Source organism: Lepidochelys kempii, chromosome 4 (genome assembly GCF_965140265.1).
Source record: "Lepidochelys kempii isolate rLepKem1 chromosome 4, rLepKem1.hap2, whole genome shotgun sequence".
Lineage (NCBI taxonomy): Eukaryota > Metazoa > Chordata > Testudines > Cheloniidae > Lepidochelys > Lepidochelys kempii.
In genome coordinates this window covers 16,834,530-16,856,392 of record NC_133259.1, presented here as the reverse complement: position 1 = coordinate 16,856,392, position 21,863 = coordinate 16,834,530, and the positions used below count along the sequence as shown (strand labels likewise).

The 21,863-nt window shown below is 40.6% G+C and overlaps 1 protein-coding gene across 2 annotated transcripts in view; it reads left to right on the top strand.

The window, feature by feature from the left end:
• Window positions 1–21,863, top strand: part of COQ2 (coenzyme Q2, polyprenyltransferase) — a 24,658-nt gene extending 2,795 nt beyond the window's left edge. The window contains exons 2-7 of one of the 2 annotated variants that reach the window (XM_073340550.1): window positions 807–973; window positions 3,313–3,434; window positions 4,691–4,776; window positions 7,089–7,222; window positions 7,741–7,929; window positions 21,752–21,863. In XM_073340550.1, coding sequence (XP_073196651.1) covers window positions 807–973; window positions 3,313–3,434; window positions 4,691–4,776; window positions 7,089–7,222; window positions 7,741–7,929; window positions 21,752–21,766 — 713 coding nt within the window. In that variant the 3' untranslated portion in view covers window positions 21,767–21,863. Of the gene's footprint in view, window positions 1–806; window positions 974–3,312; window positions 3,435–4,690; window positions 4,777–7,088; window positions 7,223–7,740; window positions 7,930–10,262; window positions 10,795–21,751 lie in introns of those variants that run through there. The other variant, XM_073340549.1, reaches the window with a different exon arrangement.

The following is a 21,863-nucleotide window of genomic DNA, read 5'->3' as shown; positions in this document are numbered from 1 at the left end:
GCTTGTTAAGGGTGACTTAATTATGCTGTCAGGAGAGTGGCTACACGGGACACCTTACAGCCTCGCAACTGCAATTGTACAACTGTACCGCTGTAAGGTCCATAGTGGAGACATAGCCTAACATGTTAACACACATTTCAACAGACCTTTTAAGGTGAAGTGGCCCGTTAACACACCCCAGTGATAGGGGGAAAGAAGGGTTGTTTTATAGATTGTTGTAATAAGCCAAAAATCCAGTATCCTCTATTCTTGATAGAAGGATTGCAATTTATTTGTTCAGGTTAAACTGTCAATTAGTCAGCGGGTCATGTGACATTTGGAACATAAAATATTTTACAGATTGGCTAGACAATTCATATAAACTCAGGAGACAAATCCATTTTGGAATATGTCCTTGTGAACAATTGTAAAGGTCGTTAAATATTTGGTTTCAATAGAGATGTGGAACAAGGTATGCATCACATCTTATGTTCTCTGTAATGGCTGATTTTATCGCTACTGTTCAAACACTGCATTCCCTCCATGGTTGAGTTTTCTGTTTTTATTGGGAAAATAGATAAAGCGTCTTTATATTCAACATTTCAATCAAAAAGAAGAAGAAAAAGAAAAGTAAAGGAGCACAATCAAATTGTGGAACTGCAGCACCTTGCACAGATAACCGTCTTAGCCGTCTCTTAGCTTTGGTGTTGCAGTTTTAGAAGTTTTTAATTAGTAATTCAACACTTATTTACCTTTTGTGGCATGCTAAAGAGTAATTCCATTTAAAATTTCTCTTTTTCTAATCTCTTTCAAATTCATTTTTCTAGGAACGTGGCTGTTGTATTTGCCGTGCACATGGAGTATAGGCTTGGCAGCAGAGCCAGGCTGTTTTCCAGACTGGTATATGCTGTCACTGTTTGGTACTGGAGCGGTCCTGATGCGTGGAGCAGGCTGCACAATTAATGACATGTGGGATCGGGACTATGACAAAAAGGTAGAGAAAGCCCCAGGGACTTGAAAAGAACAGACAGGCTCCTCTTAATGTTTGATGAGTAAGTAAATTGCTGGCCTTTTATTGAAGTAAGCCCTCTTTTGTCTTTCACCAAGAGAAACTGGTTGTTTGTCTGGTAGAAATACAGGCTTGTCTGATTAAGACTACTTCCAAGTAATCTTTTTTTTTTTTTCCTCCTGGTTCAGAAGTCATATACTAAGTAATCTGATGTTTACCATTCATCTTTGAAGGGTAAAGGTGACTTTCTTTTTTGTATAGCAAAGAGCCACAAGTAGTAAAGCAAGTGGTTTTGTTTTCTAGATAATTTGTATGTAGGATAAGGTACATCAGATAGTTACAGTGTAATCAGAGCTTAATCAAAATAAATCCACTTCTAGTAATATTTTCCTAAAAACTGAGCAAAACCAATTGACATGCTTCTTTTAACCTCACTAGCCATTCTCTATCCAAGAATTATTAGGTGATTTTATACTCCCTTAATTAAACTGGTGGCTATAATAATGTACCCTAGATAAAAATGAGCTTTTTGTAATGTCAACTTGCAATTTCCTCAATAATTTTACACTAAGGGCATGTCTTCACTGGCAACATTAAAGCGCTGCCGTGACAGCGCTTTAACGTGGCTTGTGTAGTCGCGGCAGAGCGCTCTAAAAAAACGACCTCCGCGAGGGGAGTAGCTACCAGCACTGTTGCACTGTCTACACTGGCACTTTATAGCACTGAAACCTGCAGCGCTCAGTGGGGTGTTTTTTCACACCCCTGAGGGAGAAAGTTGCAGCACTGTAAAGTGCCCTAAGAGAAGACTGGATAATTTGACACTGTTGTGTTCCTGGTGTGTGGTAATAAAAGCTGCTTCCGTTATGGAGTCACTTGTACAATTGGGGCCTAAATACAACAAAATAATGAACCTGCTTGAAATTGACAAGAATGTGATTTGATTAACAGTAAGGAGTTTAAAATTCATATAGAACATTATTTTACAAGTACAACCTCAGACAGCTGTCTTCCAGAGCGGGTTGGGGGTGTTTCAGTGGTGGTATGTCTAGTTAGTGGTCATTTTGTTGATTTCCTGACTAAAACATCCCTTGCTTTGTCTTACCGATGGCTGAATTTTTCTTGAATGTTAGAGTTAAATTAGTGCAGCCATTTTTGAGTTGCATGAAGGCGAAGATAGTTTCTATGGCCCCCAAAATATTTTTTTATTGTGTCTCACTTAAACTGCAGATCTATAAATTTCTAACTTGGCATAATTGTAGTCTTAACTGAGAGAGGAAAATCAAGCCAAACTTAAAGGAAAATACTTAGTATTTTTAAAGTGTGCACAAAGAACACTTGATAAATGTTTAGAGCTCTGTAAGCAGGTGGCATTCTTACCTGGCTCTCAGAGTACATTTGTTCTGTATAAAGTGTAAAACTTAATAAAACCAAACCCCAGGTGGGGTTTGGTGTTATTAATTTAAATAATGTAAATTTAGCCTCAACTTTCCCAAACTTGGTTGCTCCTAGAGTTTTCCCTGCTGACCTCTCTGCCCCTGAAAGAGGTTCCTTTGCCTTCTAATTAAATCTATCTGCTAGTATGACCAGGGATGACTATACAACATCCTTATGTAGGGTTCAAGCATTTAAATTCAAGATGAGTTAACAGAAGGAGCCCTGTAACTATTTATAATCCTAGAATCATCCACCCTATTACAAAAAGAAAAAGAGTACTTGTGGCACCTTAGAGACTAACCAATTTATTTGAGCATGAGCTTTCGTGACCTACAGCTCACTTCATCGGATGCAGTGAGCTGTAGCTCATGAAAGCTTATGCTCAAATAAATTGGTTAGTCTCTAAGGTGCAACAAGTACTCTTTTTCTTTTTGCAAATACAGACTAACACGGCTGCTACTGTGCACCCTATTACAGACATCTTTGTACAGAAACACTTAAAATGTTTGAACAAAATTGCTCTTAAAATAGGGATATTCAGTGCAAAAAGTTAATATCTCAATATTGCACTGAGCACACAAAGAATAAAATTCAAATCTATACTTTCTACAGTAGCTCTAATTCAGCCTCATTACACATAATCCTGCTTTCATTTTTAAAATGCTCCATATTTTAGCAGAAGATTTTAATGTTTATTCGTAAATATGTACCATATACAGGATGTGAAATGTGGTAGAGGTAATATTGGTGTCGGAACCTTAACTTTTGAATTCCCTGACTCGTGGGCTTAATTTTTCCACCTTACTTTGCATTAAGAACTTTGCATTAAGATATAATGTGTATTTTAACTCACTCTATTGGATTTAGTATTGAAACTATTATTTTTTTAGGTTTTAAGAACAGCAAATCGACCAATAGCTGTTGGAGATATCTCAACTTTTCAGTCCTTCGTTTTTCTTGGGGGACAGCTTAGCTTGGCTTTGTGTGTCCTTCTGTGTCTAAATTACTATAGGTAATGTATATGTGATCTTTTATTCTTACACTATTTCGCTACCAGGCTAAAGCTAAGTGTGATGAATTTCAACAGACAAGGCAGTTTTTTGAGAAAGCAACCAAATCCATGGTTTTAGAATGAAATAATACTTTCAGTCTTAACTACAGCGTCACTCCTCTGATACTACAGTTGTTACACTAATAAAAATGATAGCAACAGGATCTTGTAAGAGGGACATGGCAAATTGCCACGTTTATTGTAAATACAACAACATATTCCTATATGCAATGTCTATATAGATCCATTCACACACACAGACATTCACACACAGGTTCTACAAAAAGGTTGTTAGAGTTACCAGCCTAGACGTTGCTCGTGCCAAGTCACTGGCCAGGTGGCCTGGACACGAGAGTGGAGCCGAGTCATTGTCAGATGCGCATCCGATGCTCTTGGAGCATGGTCATAGAACCAAAGAGCACACTCCATGGACCCAATTTTTATAGGTCTCTGGTTCAGTACAAGTCTATGGAAGTTGCTTTATCATGCTGAATTTACAATTGAGATGACCATCAATCAACAGGTGGTACATTCATGACGGCTCCATGATGGCTCGGTGTTATCTTCTTGTTCTTCCTTGATGCGTTTTGGGTCTCCGTGGGTCATCCGGTTATCTCCACTTTGCATATTCTTCGGCCAGTCGATACCAAGGTTGAAATTCTTAGGATTAGGCTGGCACCATTTACTAACCAATTATTTCCCTGCTTCAGGCTCTCAATTCCATGCACTCATCATTCATTCTTTTACTTAACAACACAATCTATGACTCTTGATTCATTTAACAAGTTTTGTCCCACTATCTATTTTTCCCTCTTTGGATACCAAGATTTACATAGGCATGACAAGGAGCCCCTGCGGGGGAAGAGCATTAGGGTGTTGCTTCAAAGAACAGCATTGTTTTCTCAAAGTTCTTATCACTTTCCAGCACAGACTCTTCGTCCTGTACCGGCCTGAAATAATTAGCACTTTGGCCTTGCATTTGTTACAGAGTGAAATTCAACAGCATGGAACTGATGTTCATACCTTTTGACAATACCTATGAACTCTTTTGTCTATCTTTATTTTTGCTACTACATAATTATAATTCTATCATACTTATATAACTTTGAGGGCGACCCAACACAGTATTGTTTCTTAGACCAGGGAATAAAGAGAGTACAATAGAATTATTTAAAGTAAACCATATAAAGTATCTTAATGAACTTCTTTCATTACAGTATTGCCCTAGGAGCAGCCTCTCTGTCTCTTGTGATCACTTATCCCCTGATGAAGAGAATCACATATTGGCCACAGTTGGTTTTGGGTGAGCTTCAAAATTGCTAGTTTCTCTTCTTTCAGATGTAATTTTTTTTTTAGTGTTCTGGCAAAATCGTAATAGTTGAACTTAAATATCAATGAAGTTGCCTGAAACTACAAATAAGGTCATTGGTATGTTCCACATTTCTTAAACGTTTAGTAAAATACTTGGAGTTTCTTTCCCTCATGTAGTTCCTCCTTTCCCCATACTCTGGTGCTGAGAAATAATCCATTTGTCAACTGAGTACCAAGTGGGAGATGTGGGACATTTTTCTCCCAGCCTCCGGAAATTTTTCTTAAATATGTATTTCACCCTGTATTACAATCTTAAACATTTAAATTAACTCGGGTAAACAGATGCATTGCACTGTATTCCAGCTTGACCCAGTGTGGTGTCCTACCTTAAAATTTTTGTTTCATATATTTTTTCCACTTTTAGCAATCATTTTTAATATCTACCACCTTTAGTAACCACCACTGTTGTCTGCTCTGTTCTCCTTCCATTTTTCTTCTTTAACAGTTCTCTAGAAAGAACAAATATTAAGCTTAAGGCCTGACATTTAAGAACATGTTTAACTTGAGATATATGGGTAGTCCTGCTGACTTCATTGGGACTAGTCACATCTACAACTGTTTGCAAGATGGGTGTGTGTGTCTGTTAGCTAAATCAAATTTAATTTAGAGAAAGACTGTGTTGCTATTTATACTGTGTGATATGTGGTACTTAGATTTATTGTTACTCCGTTGAAAATTTGTATGTAAATGTTATAAACCCAATGTGATAAACATTTAAGATTTTATAACCATTCATGTGGCTTATCTTTGTTTTTTTCTTGGTTGAACACTCACTGCACTCTTCTGAAATTTTAAAAAAGAAGAAAAAAAGTAAAAAGAGAAAACATTGCACGCTGCAATGTACTGATAACAGCTCAGCTGTCTGCCCTTCAGATACCATATGGTTTCTGTGTTACTGTCCCTAATAGAAGCAGTTAGCCAGCGTCCTTGTCAGTGTTCTCACCAAATATTTCAGAGACTGGAGTGTTAGTCACTTTCCTTCTGCTGCAGATGCAAGACGAGCATGGAAACCCAAGGATTGGTAGAAGGGAGATGAGTGGTGTTTCCTACTTTGATCAGCACTCCTGTTTTCCCATATAACTCCTTTCTTTTCCCATGAGAAAATAATAGAATAATACTCCCTTTCCCCCCATCCTCCTGTAAGAGTTCAGTGTTTCTGGGTTCATAGATTCCAAGACCAGAATGGACCATTGTGATAATCTAGTCTGACCTTGTATATAACATAGGACATAAAACTTCCCCAAAATAATTTGTAGGGCATGTTTTCTGGAAAAATATCCAATCTTGATTTAAAAATCCTCAGTGAGGGAGAATCCACCATGACCCTTGATAAATGATTCCATTGGTTAATTACCCTCACTGTTAAAAATGTACGTTGTGATTTCCAGTCTGAATTTGTCTAGCGTCAGCTTCCAGCCATTGGATCGTTATACCTGTCTCTGGCAGATTGAAGAGTCTATTATCAAATACTTGTTCCCCATGTGGGTACTTGTCATCAATGTTGTTATAGCTATGTCGGTCCCAGGATATTAAAGAGACAAGGTGGGTGAGGTGATGGCTTTTACTGGAGCAGCTTTTGTTGGTGGGAGAGACAATGTGTGTTGTTTAGCTGTGATGCTCTGAGTAAGTTTCCCAGACCTGAAGAAGAGCTCTCTCTCACCAACAGAAGTTGGTCCAATAAAAGATATTACCTCGCCCACCTTAAGTCTCTTGACTTTAAGCAAGTCACCCCTTAATCTTCTTTTTGTTAAGCTCAAGGAGCTCAATCTATTTAGCTTGTCACTGTAAGGCATGTTTCCTAATCCTTTAATCATTCTTGTGGCTCTTCTTTGAACCCCTTCTCCAATTTATCAACATCCTTTATGAATTGTGGGCACCACAACTGGACACAGTACTGTAGCAGCGGTCTCACCAGAGCCAAATACAAAACTAAAATAACCTCCCCAGTCCTGTTCAAATTTCCTCTGCTTATGCATCTAGGGATTGCACTAGACCTTGGGCTGCAGTGTTGCACTGGGAGCTCACGTTCAGCTGACTATCCCCACAACTCCCAAATCTTTTTCAGAGTCACTGCTTCCCAGGAGAGAGTCCCCCATCCTGTAAGTGTGTAGGGATTAAAAATCAAAAACCACACAGATGCTTGAGTGTCAAATGTTGATGAAAAATATAATTTAGATTGTTCCTGACTCTTACATTTTAGAACCCTATAATTCAGTATATTTTTCTTATTTCTGTTACTTACAGGACTTACGTTTAATTGGGGAGCCTTACTTGGGTGGTCTGCCATCAAAGGTTCATGTGATTGGTCCGTGTGTTTGCCTCTGTACTTCTCTGGAGTTATGTGGACGTTGATATATGACACCATCTATGCACATCAGGTGAAGTAATGACATTGACTGTTAACTTTCTCACTGTGTGTGTATTTATATATATAAAACTCACTACTTTGGACTTGCATGGCACTACTAATCTTCCCACTGCAATCAGAAGATTTAAAACCTAGAAATGCTTTTAAGAGATTTTTCTCTTATCCACTAGTTTTCACCCCGCTAATTACCCTGTCATCCCATGTTTTTCTGCTCACTGTACTATCTGTGTAAATTAGTTTATGCATGTCCCTGAGTAGAGCCCTTACTGTTAAAGTGCCGTGTATATCTAGGTATGGCACAGTCAATAACAGCAGTCAAATGCTAGGCAGCTTTGAGAACCAGGCTGTTTATTTAGGTGCCTAAAATGGATTTAGGAGCCTAACATTAGACACCTGTTCTTGAAAACCTTGGCCTTAAGGCACAGCATTTTCTATGACATCCCTAAGACTACTTTCCCCACCCATGACTTCTCAACTTGTGAATTGCTAGGGGTATTATGTTTTTTCTAATAACCTTCTTTATTCTAGGATAAAAAAGATGACATGGTCATTGGTGTGAAATCAACAGCACTACGGTTCAATGAAAACACAAAGCAGTGGCTCAGTGGCTTCAGTGTTGCAATGCTCGTGGGTCTGAGTGTGGCAGGAATAAACTGTGATCAGACTTTCCTCTATTACACAGCTGTGGCTACCATCAGTGCTCACTTAGCTCACCAGGTTTGATCTTATTTTTGTACTTCTTTTCTAAGTGGAAGCTCTAGTTTACAAATCCTGTATCAGTTTACCTAAAATATTCAGCCATCTTGTCTCAGACTGCTGCAGCAAAAAGAAGGCTTTTCAATAACAGCTGCAGGCAAGTCTGTCTTTATATACCTAAGCATATAGCAGTCCTCTCCTAATGTGTTTAATGTAGCCATCACCATGGCATTTGGATGCGTACCTTAGAGTACATAATAGGGTAGAACCTCAGAGTTTCAAACACCTCGGGAATGGAAGTTGTTTGTTACTGAAATGTTTGTAACTCTGAACAGAACATTATGGCGGTTCTTTCAAAAGTTCACAACTGAATAGTGACTTAATACAACTTTGAAACTTTACTATGCAGAAGCAAAATGTGGCCTCCCCTTTCTTTTTTTTAGTAGTTTACGTTTAATACTGTACTATTTTTGCTTTTTTCTTTTCCTCTGCTCCTGCTGCTGCCTAATTGTGTACTTCTGGTTCCAAATGAGGTGTGTGGTTGACTGGTCAGTTTGTAACTCTGGTGTTCGTTACTCTGAGGTTCTACTATACATTAGGATCATTCGCTTAAATTAAAAGGTGTATAAAGGTTTAATGAGGGGAAACTAAATGGCCCAATGGCTTGGCAATGGATGCAGAATCTTTAAGTGGGGTTATGCTCTGAAAAACAGCCATGGAAAAATGGCATTGTTGTTTTTGTCTCCCAGGAACTCAATGAAATTGGCACCGCTTACAAATGAATACATGTTTTCTAACTGCAAGCCCTGCAAACTCAGTCTGGGATCTGAAAGGCAGTCTGGGTTCCTTTTGTCTCACACTTTATCAACAACTGCAAATATCCTACAATTATAATTTAGTTAACAATTCTGTGTAAGTGCCCGCCAGGAAGCAGTCCAGTTCTCTGTCTCGTACCTATATTGGTTTTAGTGATCTGATGAGTAAAATGTAGTAAAAATCCAACTTGCTTAAATCAATGGAATGAGCCGGTAGGACTCAGAATAAACAAAATGAGTAGGTGTCATTTTTATATACTCACATTTCTTATTTTTAAGTTGAATCATCAGTTCATATCCAGACCTGGCTTGTAGTGATTGTAAGTGGTCTGTAGAAAATAAGCTGGTGGTCTCAGTAGTAAACTGGTGGTAATAGAAGTGTAGAGGTAGTTCTTGGTAATAGAGAAGTGTCCATATCCCAGCTGGCAGCCTTGTTAGTAGTCAAGAAGCTAAGAATATAATTGGCGTGGAGCCTGATCTATGATCTCCCCCACATCAGGGTTGTGAGGTACATTGGGGTGATGTGAAGAAGCTTGCACATCTGATACTGGAGCTGTATTCTATGGATAGATTTCATTCTCTCTGACTGCTGGCCTGGCATCTTTCATGAGCACTAAATTCCCTCTTTCTAATTGTGCAAATATTGAATGGCCAGAATTCCCTTACATGGCAGTCGGCACAGCATGAGAACTTCTGTTCTCCAGACCAGGTAGGCTTGGATATTTGAGAATGAAAACATAAGACTCTGTGGGGAGGGCAGTATAGAACAGTTATCAAGAACAACGTAACCGATCATTTGTCCCTGTGCCCAGTACAGCAAATGTATACGCAGAAGTGATATTAGGAAGGTATTTAGGTATTCAACTGTCTTTAGTTTGGTAGCTGTTATGATCTTTTTCAAAAAGCTAATTGCAGTCGTCTTTTGCTATTCATTCAGTCCTCTTTCATCTCTTTTCCCACGTGCCCTCCTCTTGCACTTGCTTCTCTGTTGCTTGGTCATCATCCTGTTTTGTACCCTGAACATCCCACTGGCAGCTCATGTTTTCTCTCATCATTTTAAGTAGCAGTGGCCCACAGTGGAGGCAACTAGGCTGGCTAAACCTTATTTCCAGCTGCTGTTGCAGGTCTCCTGGGAGTTTTCTTTGGATGACAATTTGAGAACCCCTTTCCTGTGAACTCGTGTATTCTTATGTGTGTGTTTGTATTGAATCTTTGAGCCAGATTTTTAAAGGTACAGATAATACACTGTGCACCTACTGTCTGTATCTTCTGGTGCTTAAATACCGTGAAAAATCTGGTCCTTAGTATCCATACATGTTACTCATTCTCTGTACCTTTCTGATATATCTTCATCCATTTGTCAAGCGCATTTAGGCAGACCTCTGTGTCTGTATCTAATCCAGTGCAGGCACCGAAGTTAGCCTGTGTGGAGCTCGTTGTGAGTCCCTTGAGGTAGGGACGTGTGTCTTTTCTGAAGTGTCTGGCATGTTTGTGGTACTATAGATAATAACAAAAGAACATTATATTGTACTTTCACAGATTTACACTTTGGACATACACAAACCTGAAGACTGTTGGAAGAAGTTTACCTCTAACCGCACAGTTGGACTTCTACTTTTCATAGGGATTGTAACTGGAAATTTAAGGAAAAGAAAAAATCCCAAAGAAATTAATGCAATCAACCCTGATATTTAGTCTTCATTTTAAAAAGATACTGTATTCAAAAGTGAAAGCACCTTATCCACAACTGCTACTAGTTTTGTTTAATTAAAGTATTTGGCCAAAGAGTCTGTTTTTAAGAAGGTACTTTAGCAAACAGGATTATTGTTAGTGTGTGCCTTGTGAATACACTTTAAAGACTGAACTAGCAGTGGTCTTGACAACTAAGCTTCTCAGCTGCTTGTGATGATCTTTTATTGTAAAATCCCTGTCCTTCCTCTTACAAGGAATCTTTTGTAAAATATTGGCTACTGCCCTGGCAGTCTGTAACGCTCACAGTAGGTTTCTCAGAGGTCATGTGAAAATGTAGTAATTTTGTAATGTAAAATAAAACCCTGCTGTGTGAAGCTTTCATGGTTTGATTTTTGCAGCAGTTTTTTGCATGAAATATATAGCTCCAGTAAAGCATTTTTTATCCTGACAAGTTTAGAAGCATTTATATTTTGGTTCGGGGTAATAAGTGGAAGAATGACTTGGAAAATTCTCCTGTAGTTCCCTGTGTGATTGGCCAGCTATCATTCGAAGCCATGTGGAAATGCTTTCCTGGAATCTATTCATGGGCCTCAATTTTTTCCTTTTTTTAAATCCCTTTTGAAAACAAACTTCTGCAGCGTTGCTTAGACAAAGTGAGCTGATCTGGCAAGAACTAGTGATTGGAATATGGGCTGTATATAAAAACAAACCCAAAATAGCCCAGAACTATTAAAAAACATACATTGCCATTCAAGTTGTTTGATGTTACAAATCTAATTGTGTCTTACTTTCACACCTTTGTGTTTATTACTCTTGAAGATTGTAAGATTTCCGGAGGAAGGACTTGTCTTTCCCTGTGTTCTGTAAAGCCTCTAACATGCTTTTGGGCACAGTAAAAGTAATAATGGGATGACAAATATGTAGGTGAGAACTACTTAGTATTTTTATTTGTTTCTACTATGAATTACATCATTTAGTGGGTGGTCTAACAGTTCTTTTATTGGCTCTTAATTCAGGGCTGTATCCTGCAAGGTTCTGGGTGCATTCATATTCTGTTGAAGTCAAAGGGTTGAGGGCGGTCAGCCTCTCACAGGAGTAAGTTCATTGATTGTGACTTTCAGTAGTCCGTGATTTACAAGTGAAGTTGCTCAGCCAGCCTGTCATTCCCTCAGTAATTAAACTATCTAAAGAGAATGTACTGTGTAACTTCTGGAGTTAGTTTGTATATAAGGAACAGCAGACACACCTATTACAGGAAAATGGCTGAGTCACTTCCCTGGCATTTCTTTTAGATGAGGCAGGTGTAGTTTCCAGAAGTAATGAGCTCTGACAGTTCTTGTAAGTAAGGCACCACATGCTCAACCAAGTTCTTGTGGGCAAACCACTGCCCCCACATAGAGTCCCATTGAAACCACTAGCCCATTGGTCCACGGATCTGTTTGCACTGAGTTCATTGCAGGCTTAGGCCTGACTGTTGTTTTTTATAAGTTTTCCATCTTACTTTTATCAATCTTTTGTTAATTATTTTTTCCTCAAAACAAAGTAATTTTCTCTTACTCTTTGAACAAACAAAATATTTTAAGCAAAAGGTAAACAAATTAAGAATCTTATTCACTAAGGATGCGTTTTTCAATCAAGTCATACATAACATGTCTCCAAGTATTTCAGTATATTTTAGCAACTCATGACAGTTTTGTTTTTCCTGGTGGCTTTTAGTTGTTTGGGCAAAGTTTTTTCTAAAGCTAGGTAAATTCTATCTTGTCCTCTGTTTGTTCTGTGTTTTTTAAAATATTAAGTGGTGTGTGCTCTAGATATCAGGGACTTTGAGACTTTAGATCTGCCTTTAAATTAACTGTTGCTAATTAAGGTATTGTGCGCATCTATAAAAGGGTAGCTGCGGTTTTAGGTTTTTAAGCTATCTACTCAGAGCTGTGGTGTTGTCATTGGTGATCCTGGGTCACCAATAAGGAGAGAGAGAAAGCTATGTTAACTTTTAGCTTCCTTAGAACTATTGGTTCCCTCTTGCTCCCATGTTGTCAAAAAAAAAAGGGGGGGGGTGGAGGAAAAGACAAAACTATTGAAAGAATATCGTTAAGGTAATAGCACAGTTCGAGTGGCTCAGTTGGTTTGTTCTTTCCTTAAAATACAAACAAAACCCCCCTGGTATTCTGGAGGCGGGTGGAGAATTTCATTTGTCATCCTCATCTTGGGGAAAAGGACAAAACAAAATACATAACCCCTGTTTATTTATCAGTACCAGTTTAAACTTTTGGCTTACTAGCCAAATCTAGACCAGTGCTTTCTGGTAGCCTCTATTTTATTGAGGATTCTGGCCTTTTAAAAATAGTTTCCCCAAGTTCCAGATTCTCCGTTATTAACGTGTTGCATCTCCAAATCATTAGTAATTATCAGTATAACTTGTCCGTCGGTGCATGTCCTATTCGACTTGTGTTGGCTCTGTGAGAAGAAAAGGACATGTTGCTGCCGCAGCTAATAGAAGGAAGAAACAAAAGAAGCCTCTACCTGTTGCACCTCATTCCAATCCATTTCACTCACACCAATGCCACGCTGAACAAGGAAACTCCGAACAGGAGAGTGACCTAAATCCGTAAGGAAAACAAAATCAAATCTGACTAGCGCCTTAAGAAGACAGACCACACCCTGTCACATATGAAGAATGGTAGGCAAACCCAAAATGAAGTCTTTGACAATGTCCATGTACTCTCAGGATTGTTTTAAATACAGCAGTCTACTCTGGATGGGTGGCTTGAAGGTGTTCATGTCAAGATCCTTGAAATTGCAGCTTCAAACCAGCTGGGTGGGGTTTTTTAAGTGGATAGACCCATCCAAAATGTTCCCTCTTTTCCTAAAATTGGATTTTTGTGTATTAACTTCTCCCGGTGGTACGTATAATCCCCACCCCCAGATTGGAGTGCTGAAGGAGTATCTTCAGCTATACTTGGTATGAGAACTTGACGTTACTGCATGATTTTAAACCTGTACCTTTTGACAGTAATGAGAGATGCAGCTTAGGTAGTTAAGGTACCATGGTGTGAGTGGCCTTACAAACCTGAAAGGCCAGTACTGGCATGGATAACCAGTGATCTCTAGGGAAAATGTGAGAGCTCTCAGCCCTGCTGATTGATTTAAAATTTTAAGTAGACTTACATTTTCAAAGCAGTCTTCAAAGGGAGAAGGTTTGGGGGTCGGGGGAAGTTAATGAAAAGTATGTAAGAGAACATATGTATACATTTTTGCAAACCAGATCCCAGTTACCCTAAATGTCAGCTTCAACTATTCTGTCCCCATCTATTCTCTATGTAATGGTGGGTGTGGGTGTGGCGGGGGGAGGGAGCAAGATCTCAAGCTCCTTGAAGTTCATGGTTTTACTTCTACAAATCTCCTTGATCTCCCAGATGATGACCCTGCAGGTATATATGTAGATACCCTGGTATAAAGAGTGCCAGTGTGCTGAACTGTCTGAAATTCATCCTTGGTATGGAGGCTTGAAGGCCCCCCTAGACCACGTAAACCTTGTACAGCCAGAGATTGTAGATGTCTTAGGTCAGAGTAGGCTAATATATAAGGTATTCAAGGATTAGGAATACTGGATCTGTGATTGTGTATGTAGCGGTGCAGAAATCTTCCCAAGGGGCTGAATTAATGCCCCACAGCCTCTTTCTGAGATGGAAGATGAATTCCATCTCCTTTGTAAACGCCCCCATGGAGTTCTGCAGGTACAATCAGGTTACTTGGGTTGGGATTTTCAAAACTATCTAGAGGATTTAGGAGCACAAGTTCCATTGACTTGACTTTCAGTTGGACTGGTGCTCGTGAAAGTCATGTAGGAGCATTGGAAAATCCAAATCTTGGTCTTCCACAGCAGAATTTCAACTTACACAGTGTAGCAGCTCTGGAGCTAGACGTGTTAAAACGGTAAACAAACATTTTGAAATGCACCGGTCTTTATTTTTTGGACTGTAACAATTATTCCAGAAATTTTAATTTTTGTTTTAATCACAAATGTGCGCTTAATGTAAGTGTTATGGCCCCAGTTCTCAATTGACTTACACTAGTGTAAATTGGGAGTAATACTGCAGGCTGTAGAGTCAAACCAGTGTAAAACTGATGGTATAAAGAATCAGTCCACTTGTGTCAAAATTTTTACCGATTATCATTTTATGTTTACGCACTCATTTCTTCTGTTCTCCCTTTCTTTCTCCCATTCATTTTCTTTCGTTCTTTCGCTGTTGGAACTTTTTTTTTAACCCCTTGCTTCCTTTTTTTTAATTAAAAAGCCAATTTTCACAGTGGTTTTAATCACACCAAACTCAGGACATTTTAAGTTTCGTTTTCTATAATAACTGTAACTCAACCACATTTCTTGTGTATATATGCAAAATTGACAATCTGTATTCAAAATGACAGGTTTCAGAGTAGCAGCCGTGTTAGTTTGTATTCACAAAAAGAAAAGGAGTACTTGTGGCACCTTGGAGACGAACCTGTAGCTCACGAAAGCTTATGCTCAAATAAATTGGTTAGTCTCTAAGGTGCCACAAGTACTCCTTGTATTCAAAATGTAACAAGGGACTTGAGTTACTGAGTTTTGCAAGATTAAAGCTTACCCTTGGTATTGCATAATTTCTTTTGTATTTAACAAACATCATTTTGTGATGAAAAACAGGTGACTGTTCTTACAAAATCTCTTTTCAGGTCAATTTGTGATATCCTATAATTAAATTCCTTGATGACAAGTAGCCAATAGCAATTTTGGAAAGCCGCCTGGTTAATTTACATGTTGCAATTTGTGTAGGATATGGAATATATATATATATATATAAGGGACTTGGTTGAAGTTGGACCAAGAAAAGCGATCTCTTGATCTCTCTCTCCAAGACTGCTCTGCAAGTGGTATGTGCATATGTCTTTGTTTAGTTTGAGAGAGAATTTGGCAAAGTTCAATGTATTAAAACTTGCAAAAGCTGTTAGCTGCTGAGTTGATTATTTCTGGGAAGGGAAGTTATTAAAAAGTGTAAATGTTTAGTTTTCTGCTCAGCAAACCAAGTAAGGTAAAATGAAATATGCTGTAAATCCTGTTAGTGGGTATTTGACAAAATTATGCACCTAAGCTGAAAAGCAGAAAGTCTTTTTTGTTTGGTTCTTTTTGCCTGGCACTGTTCAGATTGTAAAAATATATTAAAATTGATATTTCCCAGAAAGTTTGAGGCTGATTTTACTGAAAAATGAACTTCGCTACAGTTTAAATTTGGCTGCCTATATTTCAAAATGATCAGTGGAGACCAAGTACATCTTACTATTGGTATTGTGGTTGTGAAACAGATTTCAGAAGAATTCAAGGAAACTTCTATCCTATGTGTGTTGGAATTATCCATGTTTTAAGAGAAGGCATATGTTGCTTGCAGTTTTCAGGATGCTCTATCCTCCTTTCACCTATTTTCTGCCCTCTTGAAAGATGCAGTGATCTCTTCACCCGCAATCTTGTTCGGTCACAAAGATGTATGTCGTATTAGTGATGGCAGAGTGCCAGAGGCTCAGGTGCTACAAAAAGCTAGAGCTGAGCATACAGGCTGCTTCCCCGCCCCCTTGGTTTCTGCTGTAGGTGCACCGAGTCCCTAGTGTAACTGAAAAGCTTCTTCAGTAAACTCAAGGTGTGTGACAGAACTGCGTATCTGTACTTAAACTCAAAGAAAGACCACCCAAATACACATTTGCCTAGGGCGCCATTTTCCCTAAGTCTGGGCCTGGAGGAAGTAGCTCCGTTGCTGGCAAGCTTCCAGAGGACTCTGGAGAGCACTTCTTGTCTCTCGTCTCTGCGGGATGCCTCACGTCTCAATCCTCTCTGTAGGCTTGTTTAGACCTGGCCGATTCTGCAGCCGGGGCCATGACGATGGCAGTGACGATGCACTGCCCCAGGAATCCCAGAGGACTGCACCCAGGATGATCTGTGCAACAACTGAGGACCTCCCTTTTGAGGCATGTGCTCTAGTTGCATTTAAAACAGAGGAGGCGTTACACACGCTAAAAGATTCAAGAGTGGTGTCGAAGTCTCTAAGCCTTTATACGCCAGCAATGAAGAGGACAAAACATCATCTTCCATATTAGTCCAGGTAGCAATGCTACCCCTTCTGCCAGCCTGACCTGTCCAAGAGGTGGTAAAGGCCGATCAGGAGGAAGCCACTTCCTCACTTCCTTCTACTTCCTCCTCATCTTCATTCCAGAAGCTACAGACCTCAAAGCAGTCATTTTGACTCTGATGTTGAGGACAGCGCACTGTCCGACCCAGATCTCAACTGGCCCTTTCCACCTTTCCGGGACAGATTGTCCCATTTCCTACATTGGACAAGTGGGTGCTAGTCATGGTAGAATTGGGATACACTCTCCAGACTGCTCTCTAGCCCACCTCCATGCTCCTACCCAATCCCTCTTCAGGGCAGACATGCCAAACCTGTGAAGAAAATGCAGAAATTGGGCTTCTTTTTGGCTTAATTGGCTTGGAGTTGCTTGTTGGCTAGTTTTTGGCTTGTAGCTTGTTGCTTCTTTTTTTTAATCGGTTCCTGGCAAGTAGGGGTAAGGGGGGGCAAGCAGAGGCAAGTGGGGAGAGAGTCAGAGATGCACAGCGGGCCCACCACAGTCCCAGACTGCACACTGTGGGGATCTGGTCACATATGGCGTTGGGGTTCTTAGGGATTGGTTTGTTTTGGCCTTGTTTTGAAATGGGATTAACTTGATTTTTGGCTTATTGTGAAAGTCAGGGTGCTTATTTACCACGTGAAAGTTGGCAACTGTGCTTCAGAGACCCCTCGCCAAGGCAAGAATTGCAGGCTCTACGTTCTTTGGAAGTGATAGAAGAGGTGCCCCTTTGTCATCAGTGTTGGGGAGTTTATTCCTGATATTTCTTAATACTCAAAGCCAGAGGAGCGCTCAGGCCCATACTGGATGTTTGGAACCTGAACAAATACACCAAGAAGATAAAGTTCCATGTGATATCCCTGACTATGATGATCCCTTCCCTGGATCTGGGAGACTGGTATGCTGCCCTTGACTTACAGGATACCTATATCGATGTAGTGATCCATCCTGGCCACAGGAGGTTTCTGAGGTACATCATAGGAGACAACCATTCACCGTTCTGCCCTTCAGTCTGTCATCAGCACCTACAGTTTTTACCAAGTGCATGGCAATAGCGGCAGCCTACCTTCACAAAGGATATATCCACATGTATCCTCACCTGGACGACTGGTTGGTTCGTAGTCACTACGTACACCAGGTATGGGCCACTGTACACCAAACCCTGTCTGTTCAACTTCCGGGACCTGAAACAGAACAAAGAAAAATCGACCTTAATGGCTCTGCAGGGGATGGAATTAATTGGGGACAATCCTGGATTCAACCTTGGCCAGGGCTTCCCTGCATCTTTCCAGATTTCACACACTAGGAGATTTCTGTGCATCCCCGCTCATGAGCCATTCCCAGACCACTATGAGGAGTCTCTCAGACTTGGGTCATATGACAGCATGTACATGTGTCAATCCTCACGCCAGGCTGAACTTCAGAGCTTTGCAGCTATGGCTCAAGTCAGTTTATCACCCTCATATTTATCACCTAGACAAGCTGGTGCATATCCGGGACAGGGTACTATCATCTCTGACGTGGTGGGTAAGACAAGAACACCTGTGCAGGGGAGTCCCACTTTCTCCCCCTCTTCCTACCATGACTGGTAAATGGATGCCTCAGCTATCGGGTGGGGAGTACATCTGGCAATCTTCAGGCTCAAGGACAGTGGACAACCCATGAGGCCACATCGCACATAAATGTCCTTGAATTATTGAAATATTTTCTTGCCTCATGTTCAGGGCAAGGCTATCCAGGTGCTCACCGCCAGTCCCACAGCCCTGGTTTATGTGAACAAACAGTGGGGTCCCAGGTTGGACAGGAGAATGTCAAGCTGTGCAATGGGTGCATTTGGAGCTCAGTCACTCTCAAGCCATCACACCTGCTGGGACTTCAAAATGGCCTGGCAGATCGTCAGAGCAAGTCTTTCAGTTTGGTCTATAAGTGGTCTCTCAACATGAATGATCTAGCGTGGCTGTTCAATATGGGGGGGATGGTTCCCATCTGTAGATCTGTTTGACATGACAGAACAAGAAGGGTCCCTGTTTCTGTTCCAAGGAAAGTCACAGCCCACGATCAATATCAGATGCTGTCCTGTTTCAATGGAACAAAGAGCTTCTATCTACACACCCACCAGTGTCCCTGATTCCTAGGGTCCTTTTCAAGCTCAAGCAAGCTCAGGATAGAATTCAGAGTAACAGCCGTGTTAGTCTGTATTCGCAAAAAGAAAAGGAGTACTTGTGGCACCTTAGAGACTAACCAATTTATTTGAGCATGAGCTTTCGTGAGTGAGCTGTAGCTCACGAAAGCTCATGCTCAAATAAATTGATTAGTCTCTAAGGTGCCACAAGTACTCCTTTTCTTTTTTCAGGATAGAATGTTCCTTATAGCTCCAGCCTGGCCAAGACAGACATGCTATTCAGCTTGGGTCACATTCGGACCTTTGCAAACTGTCCATTCACGAGTCTTTACGATTACCAGTAACCAGAGCCCTACTGATACAGAATCATGGCCAGGTGCTGCACCTGAATCTGCATGCACTGCACCTTATGGCATGGTTCATGAGTGGTTGAATATAGAGGAGGCACATTGCTCTGCAGCAGTCCAGAATGTGCTCCTTAATGTCAGGAAGCCATCCGCGTGAGGTACTTAGCTTAGTAAAACTGGAAATGTTTTTCCATGTGGGCAGCTTCCCACAATGCATCCCCAACTCGGACAAAGATTCGATCAATTCTCGACTGTCCTTAAGGAGTCCGGTCTAGCCCGCAGTTCTGTTTGGTACATCTGGCAGCCATCTTGGCATTTCACCTTTGTGTAGATGGTAAGACTGTTTTCAATCACTCAGTCATGACCAGGTTTCTGATCGGCAGAAATCATCTATCAGAGACCAATGCCTTCCCGGGATTTGAATCTACTGTTGTCTGTGCTAATGGGCCCTCCTTTCAAACTCTTAACATTGTGCTAATTTCTATACCTGTCAGCAAAGATAAACTTCCTAGTGGCCATCACCACCACCTTGAGGGTGGGAGAAGTGAACACATTGATGTGTTCTACAAAGACAAGGCTTAAGTGAGACAACACGGCAGGGGGTCCTCTTGATAGTGGTGTCTGATTTCCACTTGAATCAGTCTATCTACTTGCCAATTTTCTTTCTGAAGCTGTGTATGCACAAGGACAAACAGAGGCTCCACACCTTGGACGTTTAGCAAGCTTGGACATTTTACCTAGATAGAACAAAGTCTTTTCAGGTTACTTCTGAGCTCTTGTTTCTCATGCAGAACATATGAGAGACCACCGGGTTACCATTCAGAGGCTCTAGAAATGGATCACCAGCTGCATTACAATCTTCTGTGATGCCAAAGGAGTAGCACTGCCTGCAAAACTCAGAGTACACTCGATCAGTGCTCATTTGACCTCAGCAGCATTACTGGCACATGTCTCAGTTATGGACCTCTGTAAAGCAGCAATGGGGTCTTCCATTCATACTTTCACCAGCCGTCATGCACTGTCTGCTGCATCAAGAGAGGACACAAACACACAAAGGCGGTCCTGCAGTTCCTCTTTTGTTGAGACTCCGTGCCCCACGTCCTGGGGTAATACTTGGGGAGTCACCTGGTATAACGGACACATGCAAGCACTCAAAGAAAAAATGGTTACTCGCCTTCTCATATTTCAAAGAACAAGAGTTGTGTTGCATGTGTCCATTACACGACCCATCCTCCTTCCCTGGCACCGGAGTCTACCACTGGCTTCTGGTGCAAAGGAACTGGGGGAAGAGGAGGAGGCGGAATGGCTCTGCCCTTTATACCCTGACTTTGAAGTACCGGGAGGGAGCTTGGCTGTGGGTGGGACCTCCTCTATGGGTACGAGCAGGGAAAACTCTCCATCACCAGTGCACACACCTATGGTGTAATGGACATATGCAACACCTCTTGAAGAACAGCAGTTATGAGAAGGAGAGTGACCATTTTTTCCTTTGTGAAAACCCAGTAATAAATGCTATTCAAACATACTAAGAAAATATGTATTTTGATATGGTGTCAAATAAAATCCAGATGTACTAAAGGGACACTAACTATAAAACTAATTGATTTACAAAATTAATTGAACGTAGTTTCTGAACCAGTGCTTGTTTCGGAGCCCTCGCTACTTTCTGTTGTTTTACAATCAATCGCTTTTTCTTATTGCTTAAATGTGCACTCCTCCCCTATATTACTGAGTGAAAGACACACAGAAAAACCAAGGGGAAATGAGTGTCTGACTGTACAGGGGAACAGTTAAACCAACTACAATTAAATGTACAAAGTAAGCACACTAAAATATGAGAAAAATGTTTTGTTTACTCTTTCATTGATAGTAATCTTAGGTGTTATGTGTAACAATAGTAGCTGAGTAACTGTCATCATGCAACATTTTCAGACTTAGGTGATTTGTTAAGTTGGTGTGCCTTTCCTCTGTACATTTATAATGGGTACAATATATTCTACATATGTACAATACTATACGCTGTTGTCTAAAAATGTATGAAAAACTGTTTATGGTTGCCAGAATGATTGCTGATTTAGGGCAAACCACCATGGAAGGCAAAGGGAATTTGCCAGAGTAAAGGACTGCGTGAAATCTGAGTGTTTGGCTAAGTGTCAGCAGCAGCAAGAAAACCCTGATTTGAGGGCTAATCCCTGTCTTTGAGAACAGCAGCAGGAGAGATTCCTGTTTCTGCCCCGGTGTCCGTAGTATTTAGCCTTGTGATGGTCTCGGATCACGCATGCCAAGTAGGGTCAGTGTAGGCCTGAAGTCACCTGGAGATGGCCAAGCAACTGTGAGATGCTGCTGGAAAATACGTTGGCCATTTAGATAGGGGCACCCTTTCCTTTGAATCAGGAATTAACTACTCCCCAATGTGATGTTAGGGGAAAATATGCTTTTAGATTGAAACTTTACCCATTCATAACCTGGTCTGAAGAAACTGGGCTGTCCCTGGGCTAACCCCATTGGCTACAATTTGGTCTAAGATGTCCACCAAAACTATCCAGGCTTTATAGCATTGCTTCTAATGAAGTGAGAAACATGGTGCCATTTCACAAAGCAATGTGAGTAACATTCCCCTCATTGCACCCCCACAATGAATGAGATACCCTGACTGTGCAGCTCTGCTATCATTAACAGAGCTTTTTAACATGTTCCTTTTATTTTTTTTCTTCCAGGCTGTAAACTTCTAAACTGATTTAGTGAAACTAAAAATGGCCTCATCCCATGTTGTTACGAGTCAGCCCCAGTTTGGTATTGCTTCTGTTGCACGTAATTCCTGGCAGACTG